Source organism: Exophiala mesophila (assembly GCF_000836275.1).
Source record: "Exophiala mesophila strain CBS 40295 unplaced genomic scaffold supercont1.3, whole genome shotgun sequence".
In the NCBI taxonomy this organism is placed as follows: domain Eukaryota; kingdom Fungi; phylum Ascomycota; class Eurotiomycetes; order Chaetothyriales; family Herpotrichiellaceae; genus Exophiala; species Exophiala mesophila.
This window is the reverse complement of record NW_015622506.1, coordinates 118,580-139,763: the sequence shown is the minus strand read 5'-3', so window position 1 is coordinate 139,763 and position 21,184 is coordinate 118,580. Positions and strand designations below refer to the sequence as shown.

Below are 21,184 nucleotides of genomic sequence, written 5' to 3'. Positions count from 1 at the left end.
CGCTTAGGTAGACAATGTACCTATACTGGTGCGTCCAAACATGCCCACCGCCAGCTTCGGTTCCTGCTCACTTTGTTGTGGCTGGGCCCAAGTGCGACATTCCTCTGATATTCCTCTGATCACGTGCGAAAGCTTTGGGCGTCTCGCCATTCCACCCATGACCAAAGCTTCTCTTTCCAAACCCTGAAAATGGTATGGTGGAGCTTGTGGCTGGACCTCAAACAGGACCTCAAGCAGCTCTTCTGGAAGTGAACTCCGTCAAAATATGTGCCATATCATTTGAGAAAGATCATCACCTCTTGTGCGTTTCACTAGACCAAAAAGTACCCAGTCTCCACTGCTCCAAACCAGACGCAGCTTTACTGTACGAAGTACTTACTGTAGTTGCGCTTAGGGCAAGGTCCGAGAATTCGAAACAGACAGAGAACTACAAACCATATTATTAAAGAACGTCTTGACTATCCGATACAGCCATGTGGAGGTGAGCGCCATTGAAGCTTCCACCCTCGCAAATTCGAAGATATTGCATAAACTCACTAGCCACACCTTGGCTGCGCTCTCTTCTCTCCTACTCCCTTGGTAATCTACAGAGCCAGACAACTGTGTGTAAGGTACGGTCCCAAAAAGTAGGTTGCTTCGTGGGAAGGTGGGATGTGGTTGTGGGATCTCGGAAAGAGCGAACTGTGGAAATTGAACAGCCAGTTGCTGTGATGTCACGTGTGAGTTTTCATACTGCCTGCGGAAGAAGGCGGTGGATGGATGTGACCCACCATCACCACCTCTCCTCCTCTCCCTCCCACTACGGCCGAGGGGGGCACCGTCACCACCACCACCCACTCTTCCTTCACGTCTTTCTGCCATCACCTCAATCCCGGCCCACGGCTTCGACGGCTCAACGAGCCATAGAAGCACCCATCTCGTCATTCCCGGACCACCAGACCTTGAGGCACCTATCTTGCTATCATCCGCCAGTTCCGATTAGTTTTCTGACCTAAGATCAAAGACCCTCTCGTTCAAGCCAAAGGCCATTTTGCCCATGGAATTAGAGATATCCGCAATTTGTTCGGAGACCATTCGGAGAGCCGAGGTCGATGGATCTGTGCACTCCAATAGAATTGCGACCCATGCCCGCAGCTGCCTGGGGGTCCATTCACCACGACGTAACCCCGCGATGGGGCTCTGTCCATGGTACATCTATAAACATGCCATGCTCCCCATCCAGGCTGCTTGCCGGCAAACCGTGAGTTGTCTGACTTGAAGACTGTCTGCCTGCAGTGTACCATCTCCTGGAGTCTTGTTGCTCGCCTTTATCCTGCTAACACACTTACCCTCCCCGACCAGCGAGAGTGAACATTCATCCGACGTCGGATACTGTACAAAATGGCAAACTATCTAGACAAAGACTACCTACTCTCACTTGGGCAGATTGACCCAGAACTCAAAGCGGTACGCTGGCCTTGTATCACTCAGAAACAGCCAATTCTGACCTAGCTGCGCTATCCAGTTCCTCGAAAAAGCCAATCTGCCACCTCCCGACTATGGCAATTTGAAGGTTTTCAAGGAATTGGTCGCCAAGCGCAATGAGGCCGCCATGGCTCTTTTGGGCGAGCCACCGGCCGAGATCAAACAAACCGAACTCCAATACCCAGCCGAGGATGGCACTCAGTTAAGGGCCAAGTTGTATCAGCCTACCAATCCTCCCAAGGAAGGTAGCCCCTTGGTCGTCCTCTTCCACGGAGGAGGTTTCTGCATTGGCGCTCCAGAAGGAGAAGAACAGACGGCCCGCAACCTAGTCCAGGCATTTGGTGCTGTCGCCATCTCGGCTTCCTATCGACTAGCCCCAGAGTTCAAATTCCCGTATGCACCCAAGGATGCCTGGGCTGCCCTGAAATGGGCTGCGGCCAACGCCAAATCCTGGGGCGCCGACCCTTCCGTTGGCTTTATCGTTGGGGGCACTTCGGCTGGTGGCAATCTTTCCGCCGTCCTGGCACACTTGGCACGTGATGAGAAGCTATCCCCTCCCTTGACCGGCCAATATCTCGCCATCCCCGCTGTTCTACCAGCCAAGGAAGTCCCAGACAAATATAAGGAATACTTCCTGTCATATGAGCAGAATAGAAACGTGCCGGTTCTACCTGTGGCTGCCATTGACATGTTCATGGACGGATATCAACCCGATGACAAGGATGGAGTCTTGTATGCCACTTTCAACCATCCCAAGGGCCATAAAGATCTCCCTCCGGCATATTTCCAGGTAGACGGCATGGACCCGCTACGGGATGAAGGCATCATCTATGAGCGAGTTCTTCGTGAGGAATATGGGATCAAGACCAAACTCGACTTGTATCCTGGTCTGCCACACGGCCACTGGTCATTCTTCCCATTCCTGAGCAGCTCCGACAAATTCCGCAAGGACCAAGTCAATGGCATTGGCTGGTTGTTGGGCAGGACACCCGATTTCACAAAGGTGCAAACCACATCCGTGCCCGCTGGTGTTTGATTCCAGTTTCTGAGTAGATAGAAGTCAGAGCTAGAGATAGACGCACCAGCAAAAGTTCAATATACGATGCCTAATTGCCCCGTCGTGTGAGCGTAAATGTATTCAGGAGAGGGATCAGCTCCTTGGCTTCATCTCTTTCGTTCTCTGATCTTGAACTTGACCCCATTTTTATTGACGCCTCCCACCGTTCGGGCCATTTTCGCTCTCTGCAAGTCCACTTCGTCTGCGGCTGCCAGAACTTCCCTTTGTCGTTTCTTCAAGGCCTCCAACTTGGCCACTCGAATTTCCTGCAGTCTCTTTCGTTTTTTTCTCTCGAGCCGCAATCGTGCAGCAGCATCTAGCTCCGCCGCAAGAGCTTTTTTGGACTTTGGCTTAGAGGGGGGGATTTGTGTGTCGGGCGACTCGGGAATATCGACCTGGTCGGCACTGACAGGTGGGAGTTGGGGGTAGGTAATCTCTTGAGAGGGGGCTTCCAAAACTTCGCCATTCCATCTGCGTTTTGTTCCATTCGGCGACTGCTTTTCCTGGTTGCTTTCGTCCTTCAATACAATCCTCCTCGATGTCGTTTTGTCGCCGAGCATAACATCATCCATTTCGATCTCCTGTCCGACCTTTGCAATCTCCTTCCTTCCCCTTGCAGCAAGTGTCTTCAAATATCCTGCGTCCTGCGTCTTCAACAGTTTCACTGCATCAACACTCAGACTTGCCGCTTTTTCGCCATTAGGACCTAGTCCACTTTTGTGTTTTCCCAAGCCTGCTTTACCCTGGCTGATCATGCCAAAGGCGAACTCATCGGGGTTCCTCTCGCGGGCCTTCTGAGACAATTGTGAGATCTTCTTTTTCTTGGTGTTGTAGTCCTGTGCACGCAGAGAATAGTCTTTGTGTTTCTCTAATAAACCCCATTTTTGCCTGGATGATATCTGCGACCGTTCTTTGTGAGGGCGCCGAGAGACGGCATTTCGCATAGAAGACATGTTGAAGGATTGCCAGTCAGTGGACTTGTGTGACTCGATACTGCCCTTCTAATGATCAAGATGAATGAACGAGGGTCACCCAGTTGGAGGACGGGTGTGTCGGAAGAATGAATCACGGATTTGCTGTTTGTCTTGTTTCTTAGGTTGGAATATTTTGTCTCCGCACCTGCACCGCAGTTTTATTTCTCCACAAATCACGCCTGACATTTGCAAGTCAGCGGCAGGCACGAGGGAAGAAGTTAGTACCGCTACGGTTAGTAAACGTACCTGCCATGCTGCACTACCTGGGAAAACGACCTCCAATCCTCGAGTATCAACCATCCACCATCCACCATCCACCAGACTCGCCTCAAAGCTTCATCTAATGTCGATTTCTATTTATCCTGCCATGCTGCACATACGACGATGAGCCACTGATGACAATTTTTGTCTTGTCCCATATCCCACTCCAGCCTACCTTTCCTTGATCACTTCTTGAGCTATGGACATGGCTCCTCCTGTCATTCCAGAATCACGACCTCAGACCACCGCACCTGTTCCCTCCTCTCAACCACAACGTAACCTATTAAATCCTCTCCCCCTCTCGGCATCTCAAGAAGCTCAAGTTCGAGACATTTATTACAAGCGAGTCCGCTCAAGATGTGCCGATGAAATTAAAGGTATGCAGTGAACGCCTTTTCCCGCACTCACCACTCAGTTTTCCGAGTCCATGTATTGATGCAAGCTCAATGCTCACAGATTTTGCCGCTTGTGCCGCTGGCCGCACCTTCACTATTCCTTGGACATGTCGTGCTCAGCAATTCGCCATGAACAGTTGCATGATTGCTCACGCCACCAAGGCCGAATCTGATGCCGCGCGAGAAGAATGGTTCGCTGGACGCATGGAGCAGAAAAGTAAAAGGGATGCCGAAGCCATCGAAATTGAGAAGCGAAGGGCCGAGATTATTGAAATGACGAGAAGGCAAGAGGAGAAGGAAAGACTGGAGGCCGAGAGAACCAGAGCTCAAAATTCGACAAAGCAGTCACAAAAACGGAATGAGTCACCAGATGCTATCAACAACGAGCCAAAAAAAGGCTGGTTTTGGGGGAAATGATCATGTCGTCGTTCCACCGAATTCTATAGACCTAGGGGCAGGCGCATTCCGGCGTCTTGAATTCTCGGTACAGGAAGCGATTGACCCAGCTCCGCCACGCTCTAAGTCACGGCCACGGTCTCCTGGCCATCACCATTGATGCCTTGGCCCGGTCGCAGAGGTCAGGTTGCGCAGAAATCATCTGGAATCGTGGAACGAAGCTCGGAAATCGAGGCAATGTCCCAACAGACCAATGGGCCATTATCCAAACGTCCAACATCGGACTTTGACTGCCATCGAGGTCCTACTTCCTCAACGAAGAATTGGCACCAAGGAAGGCGAATCCACTTCGGTGGGATTTTCCCTAGCTCAATATTTGGGCCGTCCTGTAACGGCACTGGGGCGAATTGTTAATGGAACATATCGGCGTGGGATGCAAACCACGTATGATATCACTGGCGCCGAGAAGGCTTTGGTGGCGAGTACTGGCTACATCATGTCGCCCAGGCGCTTTGAAGAATGTTTTGGACTAGATATTGGCGAAAGCTTCGAGGGCCGAACAAACAAATATCCGAGTGCCCCCTACAGTTAGTTCCGAGCACTGTCGACTCGAATGGTGTTGATTGCGACAGTGTCAGATGTCACCAGGGATAAGAGGGCTAGCTATTCACGTTGTAACGGTGATGGCCCATCGATGAGTACAGATCAAGGTCTCGGTGTGGATGATATGGCTGTTTGCACTGCAGCAATCTATCCGTCGCTATGGTTCGAATGTCGAGGCACCAATTCTCAACTCACTACAAAACCTTACTATATATCTAGTCAAGTTTATCGAAAGAGATAATTCTGGCAATTGCCGGCGAGAATTCGTCACACAGCATTTTTCATCATTGACTCTTGTGAGTTGTGCATTACTAGTCCTCTCGGGCCTACCAGCGTAACGCTTTGGCCCAGCTATTGACAAAGTCTTCCAAAGCAGCGACGAATTTAGCGACGTGTTCCTCAGTGATCAAAATGTTGAGAGCAATAAATCCTCTTTGAGCTAGGTAGATTCCACGGTCCAGCATGGCATGATAGAACAAGCCCTGCAACACATCGCGATCAGGGCCTGCAAAATGGATTGCCATTAGACTGCCCACTCCTTTGATAAACATCTTGGGTGGTCGATCTGGGTGCGAGACAGAGTGGAGGCTGTCGTCCAGGATGGGCTGCGTTGGGATTGTGCCGCTGATTCCGTAGCTGGTCAAGACCTCCTCCACACGGCTAGTCATCAACTCGCCCGTCTTGTTCAGCGTGTCAACCACGTCTTGGGTCAACAACTGACACCCGGCAATGCCTGCTCTGGTCGTAAAGACATTGTTGTTGAACGTGCCCGGATGCTCGAGCCGGCCAGACCGTGGATCGTATAACTGCATAATTTCACGTTTGCCGCCAAATAGGCCAAACGACATGCCGCCACCGACCCATTTGCCCAAGGTCATTAGATCTGGTGTCACTCCCGTGGTGGCGCCCAGGCCGTTGTACGACAAACGAGAGGTCATGACCTCGTCAAAGATCAACAGGGCATTATTCTCTGTGGCCAGTCGGCGCAGTGTGTGCAAGAAGTCGCGGGTGGCTGCATAGCAACCACCGGAGCCTAGCATGGGCTCGACGAGGATGGCAGCTAGAGATTCCTTGGGGTTGTCCAGCGACGAAACGAGTGACTCAGTCCCAGCAACATCGTTGTATGTCCCAACCAGAAAATTGTGAGGCAGATTGATCGACTTCTTCGTCGAAGGTGTGCGACCGGAGATGGTGGAGCCGTGGTATCCTTTGGTGAATAGGAGAACTTGTGTTTTATCAGTGTATGCAAGAGCAGTGGCCAATGCCATCATGTTAGCCTCGGTGCCCGAGTTGACGAACCGGACCAGCTCCAGCGCTGGGAAACGGGATACAATGAGTTGGGCAAACTCGGCTTCATACGCATTATGGGCACCGTAATTCCACCCTGACTCAACGGCAGTGGAGATAGCCGACTTGATGGCAGGGTGGTTGTGGCCATAAATTCCAGCAGTGTATTCACCGAGGAAATCGAGATATGTGTCTCCATCGAGGGTGGTCAAAGTTGGACCAGACCCAGATGACATTGTGAGTGGGAATGGCGTTGTGTGAAGGACGGTGCGAGTGTTGCCTCCTGGGAGATATTCGCAAGCCCGTTCATTCTGGGCCTTTGATAGAGGATTTTTGGTGGTATAGTTCTGGTGGGCATCAACCAGGGCCTCAGCCAGGACTTGAGAGCTGCTCTTCTCCAGAGAACCCATGATGTATGCGTGCTGGGGTCAAGTGTCTAGATAAAGTTGACGAGGACTCGGTGGTCGCAGGAACATGCCTGGCTAATTCTTTAACATGTTGGGGCAGGCTGGGGGTCGAACGTATTGACATGCTATTTTGATGTGTATCAGAGAACCCTAGAAACTCCCACGCCTTGTGATGCGTCTCTTGACGAGGGTATCGATACGATGCCACGGATGCGTACCAAGGTACTAAGGTGGTGGTGGCGGGTGGCGACTGCGGGGAACAACCTTCGCTATAAAATTCTATTCTCGGTTCTTTGTTGCCCAGGATCAAGATTGGCGCTTCCTTGGTTTTTATGGACATTCGGGAGTACTCTTGTTGAGGTCAAAACGTTCGAATGCGGCAATGTTCCTTTTCACTATCACTGATGGGTCGGTGTTTAGGCCATGGTGATTGAGGCGCAATGTTTACTGACCTAGGTATGGAAGTGGCGGGGGATGTGTGCACGGGGGCTAACCTTGCTGCACTATAGGCGCAAATAGGTGCTAACTGCTTATTAGTGCCAATGGGCAATGTCCAGTCACAGTCCTCAGTCAATAGTTTATTTTCCAGGCGAGTCGTCATAAGCTTAGGCAGCACTCCAGGTGTTTACTTGATTAAAAAGGCGCCTCAACCTACTTAATATTGGTTTCAATTTGCTAAAGAAGGCCTGTGCTCATGAACTTACCCATCTACCTTAGGTACATATAGGCCCATGCCCATACAGTACCTAGGTAGGTAGGTACGTAAGGTCACTGACTTCCAATTAATGAGTGCCACCACCAAAATAAATTCCTGGCTCTGTCTTCCACTTCACACTTTGTGTTTATAGGCATCTCGATACCCTTGAGCCCCTCAGTTCTCCCCTCCGTTCTCCCCTCAATTCATCCACCGTGCCACGCTGAATCAATCCTATTTCCACCGTCAGCCAAGCAATTGTTCCCACTCTTCATTTCCCCTCCCGGTCGAAGGCTTATCAGCCGCGAGATAATCGAGGATGAGCTTCTCCGGTAGACGAATTTCGACCCTAAGGTCTGCCCTACAGCAAAGCGCCGATGGCCGTCGATTCTCCGTTCATACCGAGGAAGAGGAGTCTTCCAGCTCACATAGAGCCCTGAGAGCTCACCCTGCACATGGTCGGCCTCATGCTGGTCTGGACACTACAAGAGGTAGCACAGGTGTGATCTGGTAGTTGATACTCTCTTATTGCCCAACTGATATACACTTCTTTCTCACCTTTTATCAATGCCAGGTGCACCGAACAAGCTTCCAAACACGGCTTCCTCGATGAACCTCACAAGTGGGCCAATCTAGGCCAAGGTGCACCTGAGGTCGACGATGATATCGAAGGCTGCTTTCCCCGCCCCACGTCTATCGAGCTCACCCTCAATGGTCGAGAGTATGGTCCTACTGCCGGCATCAAACCACTGAGGGCTGCCATTGCCAAACTATACAATGACAACTACCGTAAGGGCAAAGACAGCCAGTATTCTTGGGAGAATGTCTGCGTCGTTCCTGGAGGAAGAGCCGGCCTGATCCGCATCGCTGCGGTGCTAGGAAGCGCTTACTTGGGCTTCTTTATTCCCGACTATACTGCTTATAATGAGGTGTGTCTTGCATGGGAGTGTCCATTTAATCCATGACCTAAAGCGCTGACCAGCTCCCCCATCAGATGTTGAGTTTGTTCAAGAATTTTGTTGCCATTCCCAGTCCCTTGTCCGCACAGGATGGGTATCATATCCATGCGGATAAGATTGCCGAGGAGCTGGCTCGTGGCACCTCAGTTATACTCACCTCCAACCCCAGAAATCCCACCGGTCATGCTCTAGACCCTGAAGAACTTGCGCTGATACAAGACATCTGCCGCGACCGAGCTACTCTGATCTTCGACGAGTTCTATGCCGGATACAATTACAGCAGCAATTGTGATGGATCCACCGTGTCGGCGGCCAGCAACGTTATTGACGTCAACCGAGACGATGTCATTCTGATTGACGGCTTGACCAAGAGGTTCCGGCTGCCGGGATGGCGTGTGGCCTGGATTGTGGGCCCCAAAGAATTTATCAAAGCTTTAAGCTCTTGCGGTAGCTACCTCGACGGAGGGACGAATGTACCGTTCCAGGAAGCCGCCGTTGCAATGCTCGACCCTCCCAAGGTCAAGGCTGAGATGAAGGCACTTCAGACCCATTTCAAGATGAAGCGAGACTATGTCCTAAAGCGGTTGAGCGAGATTGGTTTCACTCAAGGCGATCAATCCGTGCCCGACAGTACATTTTACATCTGGCTGGATCTCACGACACTGCATCCTCCACTGCCCCCGAACAGTGCGCTTGACCTGTCTAATGGACTGGCATTTTTTGACGCATTACTGCAAGAGAAGACGATCGTGGTGCCCGGCATCTTCTTTGACCTGAACCCGGCCAAGAGGAGGGATCTCTTTGACAGCCCTTGCCACCACTTTGTCCGCATCAGTTATGGCCCTAAGCTTGACGTCCTCAAGCTGGGCCTAGATGGCATTGAGAGGGTGGTGAAGCGAGCAAGAGGCGACTTTGCTTTCGACGACAGCGCCATTCAGGACGAGTCCGAGGCTGGGTCGCCAAGGAGCCCGGTGTATCGGTGGAAAACCCAAGGTCAGGCTGAGCAGCATGTTTGACGTCATCGTCGGTGTTGCATGAGAGTGTATGTTTGGGGAAAGACAGATGAAAATTCTTCAACTTTAGGCTTACAGAGACTATGACTGTCATCACGACGAATGACGCTAATAACATAATGATCCTTAGTACCAACCAATGCTTTCTGCCTGCAACGCCAGATTTTACAATCACAGGTCGGCCGAGATGCCAAAACCTGAATGTCCCTGACGAGCGGTCGCCTGCCCGTGCTCCGTAAGCCACCGGGATCTCTAGAACGAAACGGACGTGTCCCTCGCGGTTTTGGCCTTAGAGAATCAAAGTCCAGGGGTCGGCAGTTTCGGTAGCTTGGCCGTGGGCAGTTTGACTTTGGGGAGTTTGACTTTTGGCAGCTTGACCTTAGGGATGGCGAGATCAAGCCCTGAGGATCAATTCCTTGGTTAGCTTTTAGGACGGATATTTCAAAGATTGGGGCGTATTGCGTCAAGGGAAGCCGAGCGTGCGTCTATCGACACAACAAACATGGCCGCTCCAAGATACAAGACAGCCTCCGCGGATGGGGAGGTCATGTACTCACAATAAGGCCAAGGTCAAATCACCATGGATGTGCGCCTTTAGCTCGATTTCAATGTCGAGATTCAATTCTATTCGTAACTTGAGCCCGTCTTGATCCATCGGATCACGACCGCTGGAATCCTTGGCGTCAAATGACTGAGCACTCTCCAGCGGCTGTGAGGGCGGTGGCCCAACCCAAGGGATTTCTCCCCGGAGCATTCTGGCGTACGATACCGGCCCCATCATCGACTGTGAGGGTGGTTTAATGTACTCAAAGGGCTGGGTGTCGGTGATGTCTTGCGGGGCTGGGTTTTTCAGCCATTGTGGGTTTTCTTTATCGACGTACTGTTTAGGAGGGAGCTGTTGTTCTTCTTGCTGCTGGGGTTGCGCCTGTTGGTTCCGACGGGCCACTTGCTGTTGCTGCTGGGGCTCATCCTCCTCGCCGATGGCGGTCATGGACTGTGCAGACGCGTTGCCATTGCCAGCTGATGCCTTTGCTTGGGCTTGCCGCTGGCGTTGATTCTGTCGACGTCGTCTTCTCGACTGGGATCGCGAGCGAGATTCGTAACCCTGATCTTCTTCGTCGACAGTGGTGGTTGAGGCTTCTGAATTACTGCGCTCTACTTGTGGCCGACCTTTCTTCTTGTTGGCTGGAGTCTTTTCGGGGGTAGGTGTCTGCTTTGGTTCTTCATCGGCCATGGTGAATGGTGTGTAAAACGTCTGATGGGTAGATTAAGGGTGAAGATGGGAAAACGGGGGAAGACGAAAAGTCAAGTTCAACAGTGGAGATGAGAGGTCAAAAGGGAGAATAATTTGGGGCTGGAGAAGTGGTCAACAGAGAATTCGGACACGTATTCTACCTTGAATCAGGCGTAGGGACAAAGGTCGAGGTGGGAAGGGGGCAGTATTCGTGTTGGGTGTTTGATATGATGTATAACGACATCATAGGGTCCAGGATACAAGATCGATCGAGACCACAGGACCTGTTCGAGGCTTGATTGATAGGCGAAATCCTTGCGTGTGTGCATGGATTGGCAGACATGCTGTCAAAGCAGCGTGATGTTGGGATGTGAGGGTTACCTCATGGACAACTAACTGATTGTGTCAAACACGACGATGTAATGGTGGATCAGATTCAAGAGTTGGTGGACACAAACGTCAGGATGAGGAAGTTGGAAGAATCCTGGTATCGAGCTGCATGAGTGATGGAGACATGAACCGGCGTTTAGCGGAGTCGAAATGCTTGAGTGGCTGTTGGTGGCTTGGGTATCCAATCATGTAGCCCGCCAGCCGCCAACTGGTTACTCCGTCCTTCCTGCCTGATGGAGCCCCAGATTCCCGTTGTTGTTGTGGCGTCAGAGTTTATCAAAGACTGGAAGGCACGCGTGGCCATGACGCCAGGCAGACCAAGCAACCAATGACGAAGCTGGAGCTGAACCTTGAATCAAGTCCTTCCTGCCCTGATGTTTCTCTGTGCTCCTTTGACACAATTACGGAGTATACATGTATCAGTTTCAAATCCAGTAAGCCTGGCAGCTGAGGGCGATGATAATGTCGAGTAGAATCGTGACACAACAATCGGCTTCACTCTTTTGTGCGATATGCCACAACAGTATGCCAAAACCCGGAGGGAATCCGGAGGGGGATCACGCTGTACTCCGTAGACCTAGGAATGTTGGAGACAAGCAGAGTGGGAAGTTGCATCCACTCCTGTATGTGATTGACATGAACTTGCAGGGAAGGTGCCAGGATGCTAAGGGAAAGTACGGAGTATGTCCTACTCCGACTCCGCTCATGCTTACGACTGTGTCGAGTGTATCAAGGCAAGTACGACTACAGTACAGTACTACCGTACATTCCTCTATACCAGCTGTTTCTCTAGCGAAACACAACCAAGGCAGGTACCTGAATGAACTGCCACCATCCCTCCCACTTCTCCACACCTTCAACATCCCTGTCCTATCTTCCTCTTCTCCTCCAGCCTGCACTACATATGGCGTGGATGGTGTGGATGGCTAGCTGGACAGCCACATCGCCTCTCATTCCCCGCCCTCCTTCTTTTGCATGTATGTCATCCCGCAACTTGGAAGCAGCTTGTGCCTGTCTTGATCCCTGTCTCTGGAAATCCCATTCTTCACAATCCATGCCTTTCCGCATCACACATGGTCAAAACTTGGCTCCAGAGCCTCTTCTCCGGCCGATCTCGCCGATCTACCAGCCATGTCGCCTACATCGCACATGGCATCTCCATGCTTCCTCTCAAAAGCAGCAAGTTTCGACGTCATTGCATGCGTGTTCACCTTGGTTGCTCGCCTCCAGATTCCTGCACCATGTCTATCCATCTGACGTCGTTCTCCCTTGGTTCTTGATGCCCTGCATCCTGCCTACTTTCTGTTAGCATTCGAGACAACTTAGACCCGTTATTCTTACGTCGATTCTTTTCTATCCTGCATACTACTCACCTTCACATCCCCCCTCACACACCATCCTCCCTTCTGATCTCTCACCATGTCTGAGCAAGAAACAAAATCTACTGAAGAAACCAGCCTTGGAGGAAACCTTGACGCTGCTGGATCTGCCTCTGGTGCTGGTAGTATAGGTGCCTCTGCTTCTTCCAAAAAATCAGAAGAAAGACGAAAACCCAAAAAGTTGGGCCAGAAAAGAGCCAACGGAACCCCATCCAAAGAAGAAGCCGACGCAGAAGTCAACGGTGAAGCCGAAGCCCCGTCAACACCCTCCAAAATGTCGGATCAACAGTCAACCCAGGCATCTCGCTCCAAGTCACGCGGCAGTCGCACCCGTGGCCGGGGTTCAAGCCAACCCCCTAGTGACACAGACAGCGCTTATCGAAGTGATGTCTCGCAAAAGGCCAAACGAAATAGAAACCGCAACCGAGGCAAAGCACAAGCACAAGCCCAGTCCCAAGCCCAGTCCCAAGACCAAGACGGCGGCCTCCTAGGAGGTGGCAGTCCGCTTGGAGCGGTGGATGAGGTCGGTGAGACCCTGGATGGCGTCACTGGCGGTGTCGGTGATACTGTCAACGATACTGTCGGCAAGACTCTCAGCGCTCCTCATGAAGCACTCGGCGGACTCCTGAACAACAAGAAGAAGAAGGGAGGCAATCAAGTCCAGGGCCAGGAAGGCGAGGAGCAGGACGAGGGAGAGAACGAGCAACTTAGGTTGAGACTCGACCTCAACTTGGACATTGAAGTTCAACTGAAAGCGAAGATCCATGGTGATCTCACTCTAGGCCTATTGTACGTGTTCCGGACTCCAACTAAGGCGAATGCTAACGTCTCACAGAAACTAGCGCATGATCGCGTACTGTGTGTTCCCGTCACGCCCATCGAGAGCATGTCTTACCAAGCTTACCAAGGTACCCCTTGGTGTTCGGCGCCGTGCCAGATGACTTGTTCTGATGTTAAAGAATTGGCTAGTGGCGTTGACTTGGGTTGCATTTCACCCATAAGGAGGAGTCTCTCATTTGTATGTAATAAAATCATCATGTTCACGACCATCATTGGATCCAACTCGTAGCACAGCGTATTGAGAAGATTATGTCTCTTTTCAGCTTTTCTGGAGACGCAGTTTGAGTCATCTACAACCACGTGACCTTTCAACCCAGTGCACATCTCATTCTCGTCTCCCAAAATCAACAAGTTCTGCTCCTCTGCTTTGTTATCAGCACTGAGATACCTCTGCTCCGTCATTTAGTCGTAAATGACATGTCGCCAGAAAGTGGGCAGATACCTGCTCTCAACAACTGCTCATCATAGCATTCGCACGTCCGCGCCATCCGTCCACGTTTACCAGCGGTGGTTCCCTCTTTGCACCGCCGCGCCGCACCATGCCTTCACAACCTTGACCCCCCGAAACGTCGACTGGCGTACTGGCCGGTTGAATGTCGAGCCGTGTGACACAATCTATGCTCTATCCACTGCTCATGGACGTGCTGCCGTTGCCGTGATTCGAATTTCTGGCCCAGCATGCCTCCACGTTTACGGTCAATTATGCCCCGGAAAGACGGCCCTATCCCCACGAAGAGCTACCTTGCGAAGACTCCATTCTCCTGATCCAGACGGCGCATTATCTTTGAAAGATCGAATCCTTGACCATGGGGCCCTTGTCCTGTACTTTCCTGCCCCAAACACGGTCACCGGCGAGGATATCCTGGAGCTTCATCTGCACGGTGGGCCGGCGATCGTACGATCTACTCTCAGAGCAATATCACAATGTGGTCAATCAAGAGACATGGATGGGTCAAGAACCAAGCTCCGCCACGCCGAGCCCGGCGAATTCACAAAAAGAGCATTCTACAATGGCCGTCTGGACCTCACCCAAGCCGAAGCTTTGGGCGAGACTCTGGCTGCAGAGACGGAACAACAGCGTCGGCTGGCCGTTAGTGGTGCCCAAAGCGGGCTTGCGAAGAGGTATGATGACTGGCGCCACCAACTGCTATACGCTCGTGGCGAGCTGGAAGCTTTGATCGATTTTTCCGAGGATCAGCATTTCGACGAGTCTCCAGCAGAATTTATGAGGTCTGTAACAGAGCAAGTCCGGACTCTCAAGAGTCAGATAGATCTACACCTCAGGAATGCGTCAAAAGGTGAGTTGCTGCGGAACGGCATCAGCATTGCTCTTCTTGGGGCCCCCAATGCTGGTAAGAGCTCGCTTCTCAATCGAATCGTTGGGCGCGAGGCGGCCATTGTCAGTGCAGAAGAAGGAACCACTCGCGATATTGTCGATGTGACAGTTGATATCGCAGGATGGCTGTGCAGGCTGGGCGATATGGCCGGCTTACGGGGTCATGGGGTTGATGTTCCATATGAAAACCAATTGCCGATTGGCCATGTTGAGCAAGAGGGCATTCGCCGCGCCCGCGAGCGGGCACTACAGTCCGATGTGGTCGTAGTGCTGCTCTCACTCGAACGTACAAAAGATGATGGCCTTTTCATTCCGGTTAATGGCCAGGTTCTCGAAGCATTTGAGGAGTGCCACGCCGCGGGCAAGACAATTCTTATTGCGCTCAACAAGACCGACCTTGCCCAGGATGACAAGTCAGAACTTGAATGTCTCCAGAGCAAGATTAGAAAGACCTTCCCCAATATCCCTTCGACCAAGATCTCGTTGGTCTCCTGCCGAAATGCAGCAATGGAAAACAGTGCGACAGGAAATGGCGATCCAGGAGGGATCCAAGCCTTTCTTTCGTCGTTGACCGGCACATTCACCGACTTGACCACTGCAAGCTCTGGCAGCGACGCCAGTACCAAGGCCATGACTCCTGCCGAAGCTCAATCCTACTGGACAGCATCGCTCTCGGTCACACATCGACAAAGTATTTATCTCGAAGAATGCCGTGGCTACCTCGACGAGTTCCTCGCCCAATCTGAAGGAGACCTCGACAATGATGACGGTGATTGGCGGCCGAATACAGAGGCTTCGGTGGAAAACGTTGACTCCCATGACGGTCGTTTGACACGTCGGAATAAGGACACCTCTCTCACTATTACTCCCGGATCGGGCAGCGTTGATATTGTTACTGCTGCCGAACATCTACGTTTCGCCGCGCAATGTCTCGCTAGGATCACTGGGCGTGGCGAAGGCGGCGACGTCGAAGACGTTCTTGGTGTTGTATTTGAAAAGTAAGTACGCGGCTTTTTCTTTTGCCCCTCCCCCCCCGGGTCATTATTTCCCAGTGCGACCATCAGATGCCGCCGCAATTACATTGCAAATCAAAAATAGATGGTTTGCATTTCTCATGCCCTTACGCGACACCTTGACCCACCAGCCATGTGACCTGTCATTCATCTGATGCACAAGTGGAATACAAGTGAAGTTGCATGTTGAAGAAGATACGCATTTATTTGTTTGATCATGTTGAGGCCTTATGATCGAGCGGATCAAGATGATGCACTATTTCTGGCACTGTTGCAATGTCAGGTCCTGTTGTTCCATTGACTATTTATGTGCAAAGGGCTCTGCCCCTGCACCAAAGTGGTTGCCCACATGGGAATATATCTTCCCCATCCTGTCTATCCATAAAAAGCCCGAAACTCCTGAAAATGCTAGAAATCCTCGCTATGCTATTGTTGGTGGCGGTGACATGCGTCCTGCGCTGTCACCCAATACTCTCAGAGCATAATACCTATTTCCGACAAGCCTCGTCGGAAATAAACCAGAAAAACAAAAAAAGCAAAAACTCCCGTGGATGCCGCTTGATATGATAAAGACTGATGCTGATGAGACTTGCTTGTACAGATTCTGCGTGGGGAAATGAAAGCAGGTTGTCGAGCGGCGGGCTTCAAGTCAAAATTGGTTGTTTGTCCTGCAATGTCGAACGAATGAACTTGGGTCGAAAGGGAATCTTGAGCATCGATGGGGTGAGGATATTCGCGGATGAAGTCAAGGGTTGCCGTAAGAGAAGCGCAACGAACGCGGGGGGATCAGTTGTAACCACCGCGGCCAAGAGCAGCCTGCTGCTGTTGTTGTCTGTTGTAACCTCCACGGCCTTGAACAATGGGGGTGCGGTTGTATCCTCCACGACCTTGCTTGTTGTAACCGCCTCGGCCCTTCTGAGGAGCAGAATCTGCAGGGGTATTGTAACCACCTCGACCCATGGCCATTTCGATAATGGATTGGAAGTATAGGGCGATGGAAAGAATGATGGCGGTCGCGTTGGGTTGGTTGGATGGAACGATCCGGGCTTGAATGACCAAGACAAAAAAGGAAAGAGAGATGTTGACAAAAGGAAATAAGACAAAGGAAATAGAGATAGGAAATGGGCTGAGTGGTGTCGAAGTGGGCGACACCGGGCGACACTCTGGGTGCCTGGGTGGGAAATGAGAGAGACAGATATAAAGAAATGTATTCTATACCTTGAGTCGTGTTTGCCTGGAAGCTTTGAAAATTGTTGAGACTGATGTTGTTGATTGCCGTATAGAAGGAATTGATTTAAATGAAATAGACTGGTGATGCTGACGATAGGAAATAAAAAACAAGGACAATGAATTGGTGAATGAATGGTTTGGAGGGATGGAGACCAGAAAAGAACAGGGCTGATGACTGAGGCAGGATGGGGGTATATATCATATATCGCACATGGTAGGAAGTCAGAGAGGATCCACTAAAGAAGGGACGGAGCGGACAGTAGTGGCAGTAAACCAAAATGCCAGAAATTGGGATGCGAGTCTGTGGGTTGGGCGAATGCGAATGGAATTGGAACAATGGATCGAAACACAAGACCCAAGACCCAAGCTTACGGGACGGTTCGGCGATGGGATAAATTTGGGGGCTGTTCAACCATGTGGACCAAGCCATGGCCATGTGAAAAGATTTTGGACATGGGAAGCCGTAGGGCTGAGGGCGTGGAAATGGATTGGAAGGAAATGGACTTTTGCAAAAGGGACACAGGAGGACAAAACCAGATCCACCGTTCAGGCACGCCATAAACTCAGGACCCCATGACCGATGGACCGATGATCATGATCCATGCCATGGTTCATGGTCCTATACCGGAAGGTCGAGGGCCACAGGGTAGAGAGCAATGTGACCATGTGGACGTGGATGTGACGGTGTGGTGTTCCTGCTTCTGTTCCTGTGCCTCTGCCTTGTGCATGTCATGACTGTGGACCAAATCCATGTTGCAATGTCGAGAGGGCAGTGAAGCGAACAAGGTCAAGCTTGAAGCCATCGAGTGGTGGTGGTGTTGTGCTAAATTCATCAGTTGGATCGGGGATGGGAAAAGATACAAGGCCCCGCCCAGCCCACAATGAGGCAGAGCAAGGATTCCATGGATGCGAGGGAGTTAATTCTCGTCAACCCACCAACAACGCGTTTTCTTTTCTTCTTAGTGCTGACTTCAATTCATTTAGCGTGCGGCCTAAAGAATGCTTGGCTTACTGCCAAGACCAAAATGGCCAATTACACCCCCAAACAAATTCAAGGGGTGGAAGGCGCAGTTGTCAAAGGCCTGAACAAAGTCCCTGCCACACAAAGTGACGGATAATCATGAATTGATGAGGAGATTCTGTCCAACATGACCCTACACCCCTACAATTACTCAACATCTACTACTTTACTCGTTGCATGTATCGGGTCCTATAGTCTTTGATTCGATTCCATGTGGTCGGCGACAGTACCCGAGAATCTAGCAATTCTGCATGACACCAATCATTGTGATACACAATATCCTGTAGAACAGCGCAATGCATGGATTTGCAGTGCATGACCACAGTACTGTAGCAGATGCGTACATTATTTTTCTGACTTTCATGCAAGGGCCCGCCTTGGAGAATCTCTCAGACGGCTTCTAAGAAAAGACTCCCGCGATCCACAGTCGAGTCCCTGTCAGAACATACTCGTCTGCATGGCTGTATCCATCGGGGTTTCCATTCTCTAGCATGACGTGGTAAAATCCTAGTCAGGCACATACTGGATTGTCCTTACCATCTCGCTGCATCATTCATCATCCTTGGATCACCAGTCAGTATGTACCCATTCTACACATCAAACTAATACAATAGCTAGTCGCCAGTGGTGGCAGCGCTCCGTATCTACTCGTACTCAGCCTCCGGATCTGGATCATCTTTAATGCGCGGGGTGCAGTAGCTCCGGTTCCTGATTCGCCCGCCTGACTTCAGCACGTCTGCCCCGAGTAAGGCAAATTTGAGTCACTACAAGGCAGATTTCAACACTTCGAGATTCATGGATAAGCACTCAGTGCACATCGTCCTCCCCGAGTCATCAGTAATCCACTCTTAGTCGGCGTTCCCATTGAGTTGCATTTGCTGACATGGCGAGCTAAGCATTGGAAATTCTCCGCATTGCGCATTGCGCTGTTGCTAAAAGTAGAACAGCCATGTGACTTATGCAAGTAAGCACACACCCAATTCAGACTAGCCTCTTGGCACGCCTAATCAACAACAACAACCGATGGCGCATTCAGACCAGATCAATCATCTGATATACATCTATATACCTCAAGTATATCAAAACTACAGGCTAAGATTCACATCTCCGACATCTAACTCCCGACTATCATTCTTTACCAACGGTGTCGCCGTTGTGGGCAATGCAGGCATGTTCTCAAACCCGCTTTTCACAGCACTTGGAACCCACATTCAGAACCACATGCCTGTTGTCACTCTGATCTCGACCATAGCCTTCTATGAGTTAGATTAACCTTGCAGTCTGGTACATACATCGGAGTAACCGTGTCTGTGGAGATGCATGCACGTTCAGCCTTGCTACCTTGCAGATCAGACCTTCCCATTAGGAACTGGTCCTCCTACGAGCCACAGACTCAGTATCAACCATCTGATATTGAGATGCTTCTCATCCCATCATGGCTATTTGCCATGTCTGCAACAGCATTATGCCAACGGGGCCGACTCAGACTATGAGTTGAATGCCATTCTACAGGTATCTTATCCTAACAGCCCGAAGCACGCAGTGACCCCAACTCCCTCTCTACCATTTGTGGTTTTCTCTCCCGCTTGAGAATCAACATGAGCAGGTTGAAATCTTGCAGCCCACGTGAGATGCCCTCGTTTCTAGCCTTTCTCCTACCGTTCTCCTGGAGATGCGTCGCGCGAATTCCAATGCTCTTCAAGCTGAGGAATGTTCATTCAAGGGGTGAATTGTTGGTTTCCAGGAATGTGGGCCTCACCATTGACCGCTCGTCCATACAACCCCCGACTTGTCCCCAACTTTTTGCCATCTTCCCCTCGGGAACCTCACTGACCATAGTCGTTCTTTACCTGAGGGTTTTCTTGTTGGGCTTTTCTTCTACAGCAGCTTATCATGCGAAAAGAAGCAGTTTTGCTCTTCGCTAGCCTGGCGGCGGCACAGAGCACTACGACCTTGTCGCAAGTCAGTTATGTTTACACATCAACCTCTACCGTGACCATTTGGGAGTTCACTACTACCACAACCTGCGACTGTACTTCGTCATCGTCTGCATCAGCATCAGTGGATCCTACTCTCACGCAGTCGTCGTCGTCATCAACAACAACAACTACTACTACTAGCAGCACGACCGCTGTCACCACCAATGGCGATCTTCCAGTTACATCTACAAGCCTAAGCCCGACATTGTCCACTTTGCCTGGAACAAGCACGCAGCTCAGTTCATCCATGTCGATCTCCACCCAACTGCCAAGCAGCAGCATCTCCGTTGCCAGCTCGTCTACCTCTATAGGGTCTGGCCCGGTGGTCACAAATCAAGCCTACATTGATGCCATTGTGCAAAATCACAATGCACACAGATACAATCATTCGGCCCCGTTCCTGAATTGGTCCCCAAGCCTGGCAGCAACAGCAAGGAAGACTGCCGAAAGATGTGTCTACGAGCACGACACGTAGGTTTATCTCGCTCACGACGGTGTATTAGTCCCCGGCCATTGCTAACTCAAGCCTGCACTTTAGTGCGACTGATGGTGGGGGATACGGTCAGAATATCGGAGCTGGATTCGATGCAACACCAGCCCAGATGCGAAACTTTGTTTCTGGGAGCCTGTACAACGGCGAAGTGGGTTTCTACACAGCCTACGGCAGCGAACCCAACATGGACGACTTCACCAAATGGGGCCATTTCACCCAGATTGTCTGGAAGGCGACCACAAGTGTTGGTTGCTACACAAATGACTGCAGTGCAACCGGTCTCGCAAAGGCTGCCGGCGTTTTACCATTCTTCACCGTGTGTAACTATTCACCTCCCGGTAAGTCAAGCCCTCAAGTTTGATTCCTTGGTACCCAGTCTGCGACTTGCGATATTATTGCGGTACAGCTCTCTCACCCCGCTGACTTACTAATGTAACCTGTCTCAGGAAATCTCTTGGGGTCTTTTGCAGTCAATGTTGGCTCTTCTATCGGCCTTCCAACCTTGCCTCCTCCGTACGATGTCACTCCATATCTCCCGCCACAATAAGCCAGACTGGCATAGAACTACGTTCTAGGTGCACATAATTCATAACTCTTAGGATTGGGCATGGGATTGCTGCATCGACTAGCAGCGTGGTTGTCGGCTTCTTCTAGTCTGTTCTCTTTGCATTACTGCTCTCTTGTTAGCCTCGCTCCATAGCTCTTCCGCAAACCATATTTGTCAAAAATGCCATATGTTTTCTGGCCGTCAACGAAGAG

General features: G+C 51.0%; 10 protein-coding genes across 10 annotated transcripts; 7 read left to right on the top strand and 3 right to left on the bottom strand.

Moving 5' to 3' along the window:
- The first annotated feature begins 1,199 nt into the window (after window positions 1-1,199).
- PV10_03716 (uncharacterized protein) lies at window positions 1,200-2,581 on the top strand. The gene is made up of 2 exons (XM_016368202.1): window positions 1,200-1,446; window positions 1,505-2,581. The coding sequence occupies exons 1-2, from the start codon at window positions 1,381-1,383 to the stop codon at window positions 2,498-2,500; spliced, it is 1,062 nt and encodes a 353-aa protein (XP_016223990.1). The 5' UTR covers window positions 1,200-1,380; the 3' UTR covers window positions 2,501-2,581.
- On the bottom strand, window positions 2,543-3,474 carry PV10_03715 (uncharacterized protein; the record flags this gene model as incomplete). The annotated part of the gene is made up of 1 exon (XM_016368201.1): window positions 2,543-3,474. The coding sequence occupies one exon, from the start codon at window positions 3,472-3,474 to the stop codon at window positions 2,629-2,631; it is 846 nt and encodes a 281-aa protein (XP_016223989.1). The 3' UTR covers window positions 2,543-2,628.
- A 481-nt stretch (window positions 3,475-3,955) lies between these two features.
- Window positions 3,956-4,568, top strand: PV10_03714 (uncharacterized protein; the record flags this gene model as incomplete). Its single annotated transcript, XM_016368200.1, has 2 exons — window positions 3,956-4,133; window positions 4,213-4,568. 2 exons carry the CDS (start codon window positions 3,956-3,958, stop codon window positions 4,566-4,568), a joined length of 534 nt encoding a protein of 177 aa, XP_016223988.1.
- Window positions 4,569-4,800: 232 nt separating this feature from the next.
- On the top strand, window positions 4,801-5,139 carry PV10_03713 (uncharacterized protein; the record flags this gene model as incomplete). The annotated part of the gene is made up of 1 exon (XM_016368199.1): window positions 4,801-5,139. One exon carries the CDS (start codon window positions 4,801-4,803, stop codon window positions 5,137-5,139), a length of 339 nt encoding a protein of 112 aa, XP_016223987.1.
- A 257-nt stretch (window positions 5,140-5,396) lies between these two features.
- On the bottom strand, window positions 5,397-6,847 carry PV10_03712 (uncharacterized protein; the record flags this gene model as incomplete). Its single annotated transcript, XM_016368198.1, has 1 exon — window positions 5,397-6,847. The coding sequence occupies one exon, from the start codon at window positions 6,845-6,847 to the stop codon at window positions 5,477-5,479; it is 1,371 nt and encodes a 456-aa protein (XP_016223986.1). The 3' UTR covers window positions 5,397-5,476.
- A 705-nt stretch (window positions 6,848-7,552) lies between these two features.
- Window positions 7,553-9,736, top strand: PV10_03711 (uncharacterized protein). The gene is made up of 3 exons (XM_016368197.1): window positions 7,553-8,048; window positions 8,113-8,467; window positions 8,533-9,736. Exons 1-3 carry the CDS (start codon window positions 7,858-7,860, stop codon window positions 9,511-9,513), a joined length of 1,527 nt encoding a protein of 508 aa, XP_016223985.1. The 5' UTR covers window positions 7,553-7,857; the 3' UTR covers window positions 9,514-9,736.
- PV10_03710 (uncharacterized protein) lies at window positions 9,716-10,840 on the bottom strand. Its single transcript, XM_016368196.1, has 2 exons — window positions 10,068-10,840; window positions 9,716-9,911 (listed from the first exon to the last, which is right to left on the bottom strand). Exons 1-2 carry the CDS (start codon window positions 10,742-10,744, stop codon window positions 9,905-9,907), a joined length of 684 nt encoding a protein of 227 aa, XP_016223984.1. The 5' UTR covers window positions 10,745-10,840; the 3' UTR covers window positions 9,716-9,904.
- Window positions 10,841-12,553: 1,713 nt separating this feature from the next.
- Window positions 12,554-13,355, top strand: PV10_03709 (uncharacterized protein; the record flags this gene model as incomplete). The annotated part of the gene is made up of 2 exons (XM_016368195.1): window positions 12,554-13,302; window positions 13,349-13,355. The coding sequence occupies 2 exons, from the start codon at window positions 12,554-12,556 to the stop codon at window positions 13,353-13,355; spliced, it is 756 nt and encodes a 251-aa protein (XP_016223983.1).
- A 375-nt stretch (window positions 13,356-13,730) lies between these two features.
- On the top strand, window positions 13,731-17,025 carry PV10_03708 (uncharacterized protein). Its single transcript, XM_016368194.1, has 2 exons — window positions 13,731-15,687; window positions 16,304-17,025. The coding sequence occupies exons 1-2, from the start codon at window positions 13,766-13,768 to the stop codon at window positions 16,320-16,322; spliced, it is 1,941 nt and encodes a 646-aa protein (XP_016223982.1). The 5' UTR covers window positions 13,731-13,765; the 3' UTR covers window positions 16,323-17,025.
- Window positions 17,026-19,601: 2,576 nt separating this feature from the next.
- On the top strand, window positions 19,602-21,138 carry PV10_03707 (uncharacterized protein). Its single transcript, XM_016368193.1, has 3 exons — window positions 19,602-20,403; window positions 20,471-20,763; window positions 20,872-21,138. The coding sequence occupies exons 1-3, from the start codon at window positions 19,847-19,849 to the stop codon at window positions 20,970-20,972; spliced, it is 951 nt and encodes a 316-aa protein (XP_016223981.1). The 5' UTR covers window positions 19,602-19,846; the 3' UTR covers window positions 20,973-21,138.
- The last annotated feature ends 46 nt before the right edge of the window (window positions 21,139-21,184 follow it).

Coding starts and splice junctions, on each gene's coding strand:
- PV10_03711 (XM_016368197.1), top strand. CDS start 7,858: ATGAGCTTCTCCGGTAGACGAATTTCGACCCTAAGGTCTGCCCTACAG. Junction 8,049..8,112: donor GGTAGCACAGGTGTGATCTG/GTAGTTGATACT, acceptor TATCAATGCCAG/GTGCACCGAACAAGCTTCCA. Junction 8,468..8,532: donor ACTATACTGCTTATAATGAG/GTGTGTCTTGCA, acceptor CTCCCCCATCAG/ATGTTGAGTTTGTTCAAGAA.
- PV10_03707 (XM_016368193.1), top strand. CDS start 19,847: ATGCGAAAAGAAGCAGTTTTGCTCTTCGCTAGCCTGGCGGCGGCACAG. Junction 20,404..20,470: donor TGTGTCTACGAGCACGACAC/GTAGGTTTATCT, acceptor CCTGCACTTTAG/TGCGACTGATGGTGGGGGAT. Junction 20,764..20,871: donor GTGTAACTATTCACCTCCCG/GTAAGTCAAGCC, acceptor AACCTGTCTCAG/GAAATCTCTTGGGGTCTTTT.
- PV10_03716 (XM_016368202.1), top strand. CDS start 1,381: ATGGCAAACTATCTAGACAAAGACTACCTACTCTCACTTGGGCAGATT. Junction 1,447..1,504: donor TTGACCCAGAACTCAAAGCG/GTACGCTGGCCT, acceptor TGCGCTATCCAG/TTCCTCGAAAAAGCCAATCT.
- PV10_03708 (XM_016368194.1), top strand. CDS start 13,766: ATGACATGTCGCCAGAAAGTGGGCAGATACCTGCTCTCAACAACTGCT.
- PV10_03710 (XM_016368196.1), bottom strand. CDS start 10,744: ATGGCCGATGAAGAACCAAAGCAGACACCTACCCCCGAAAAGACTCCA.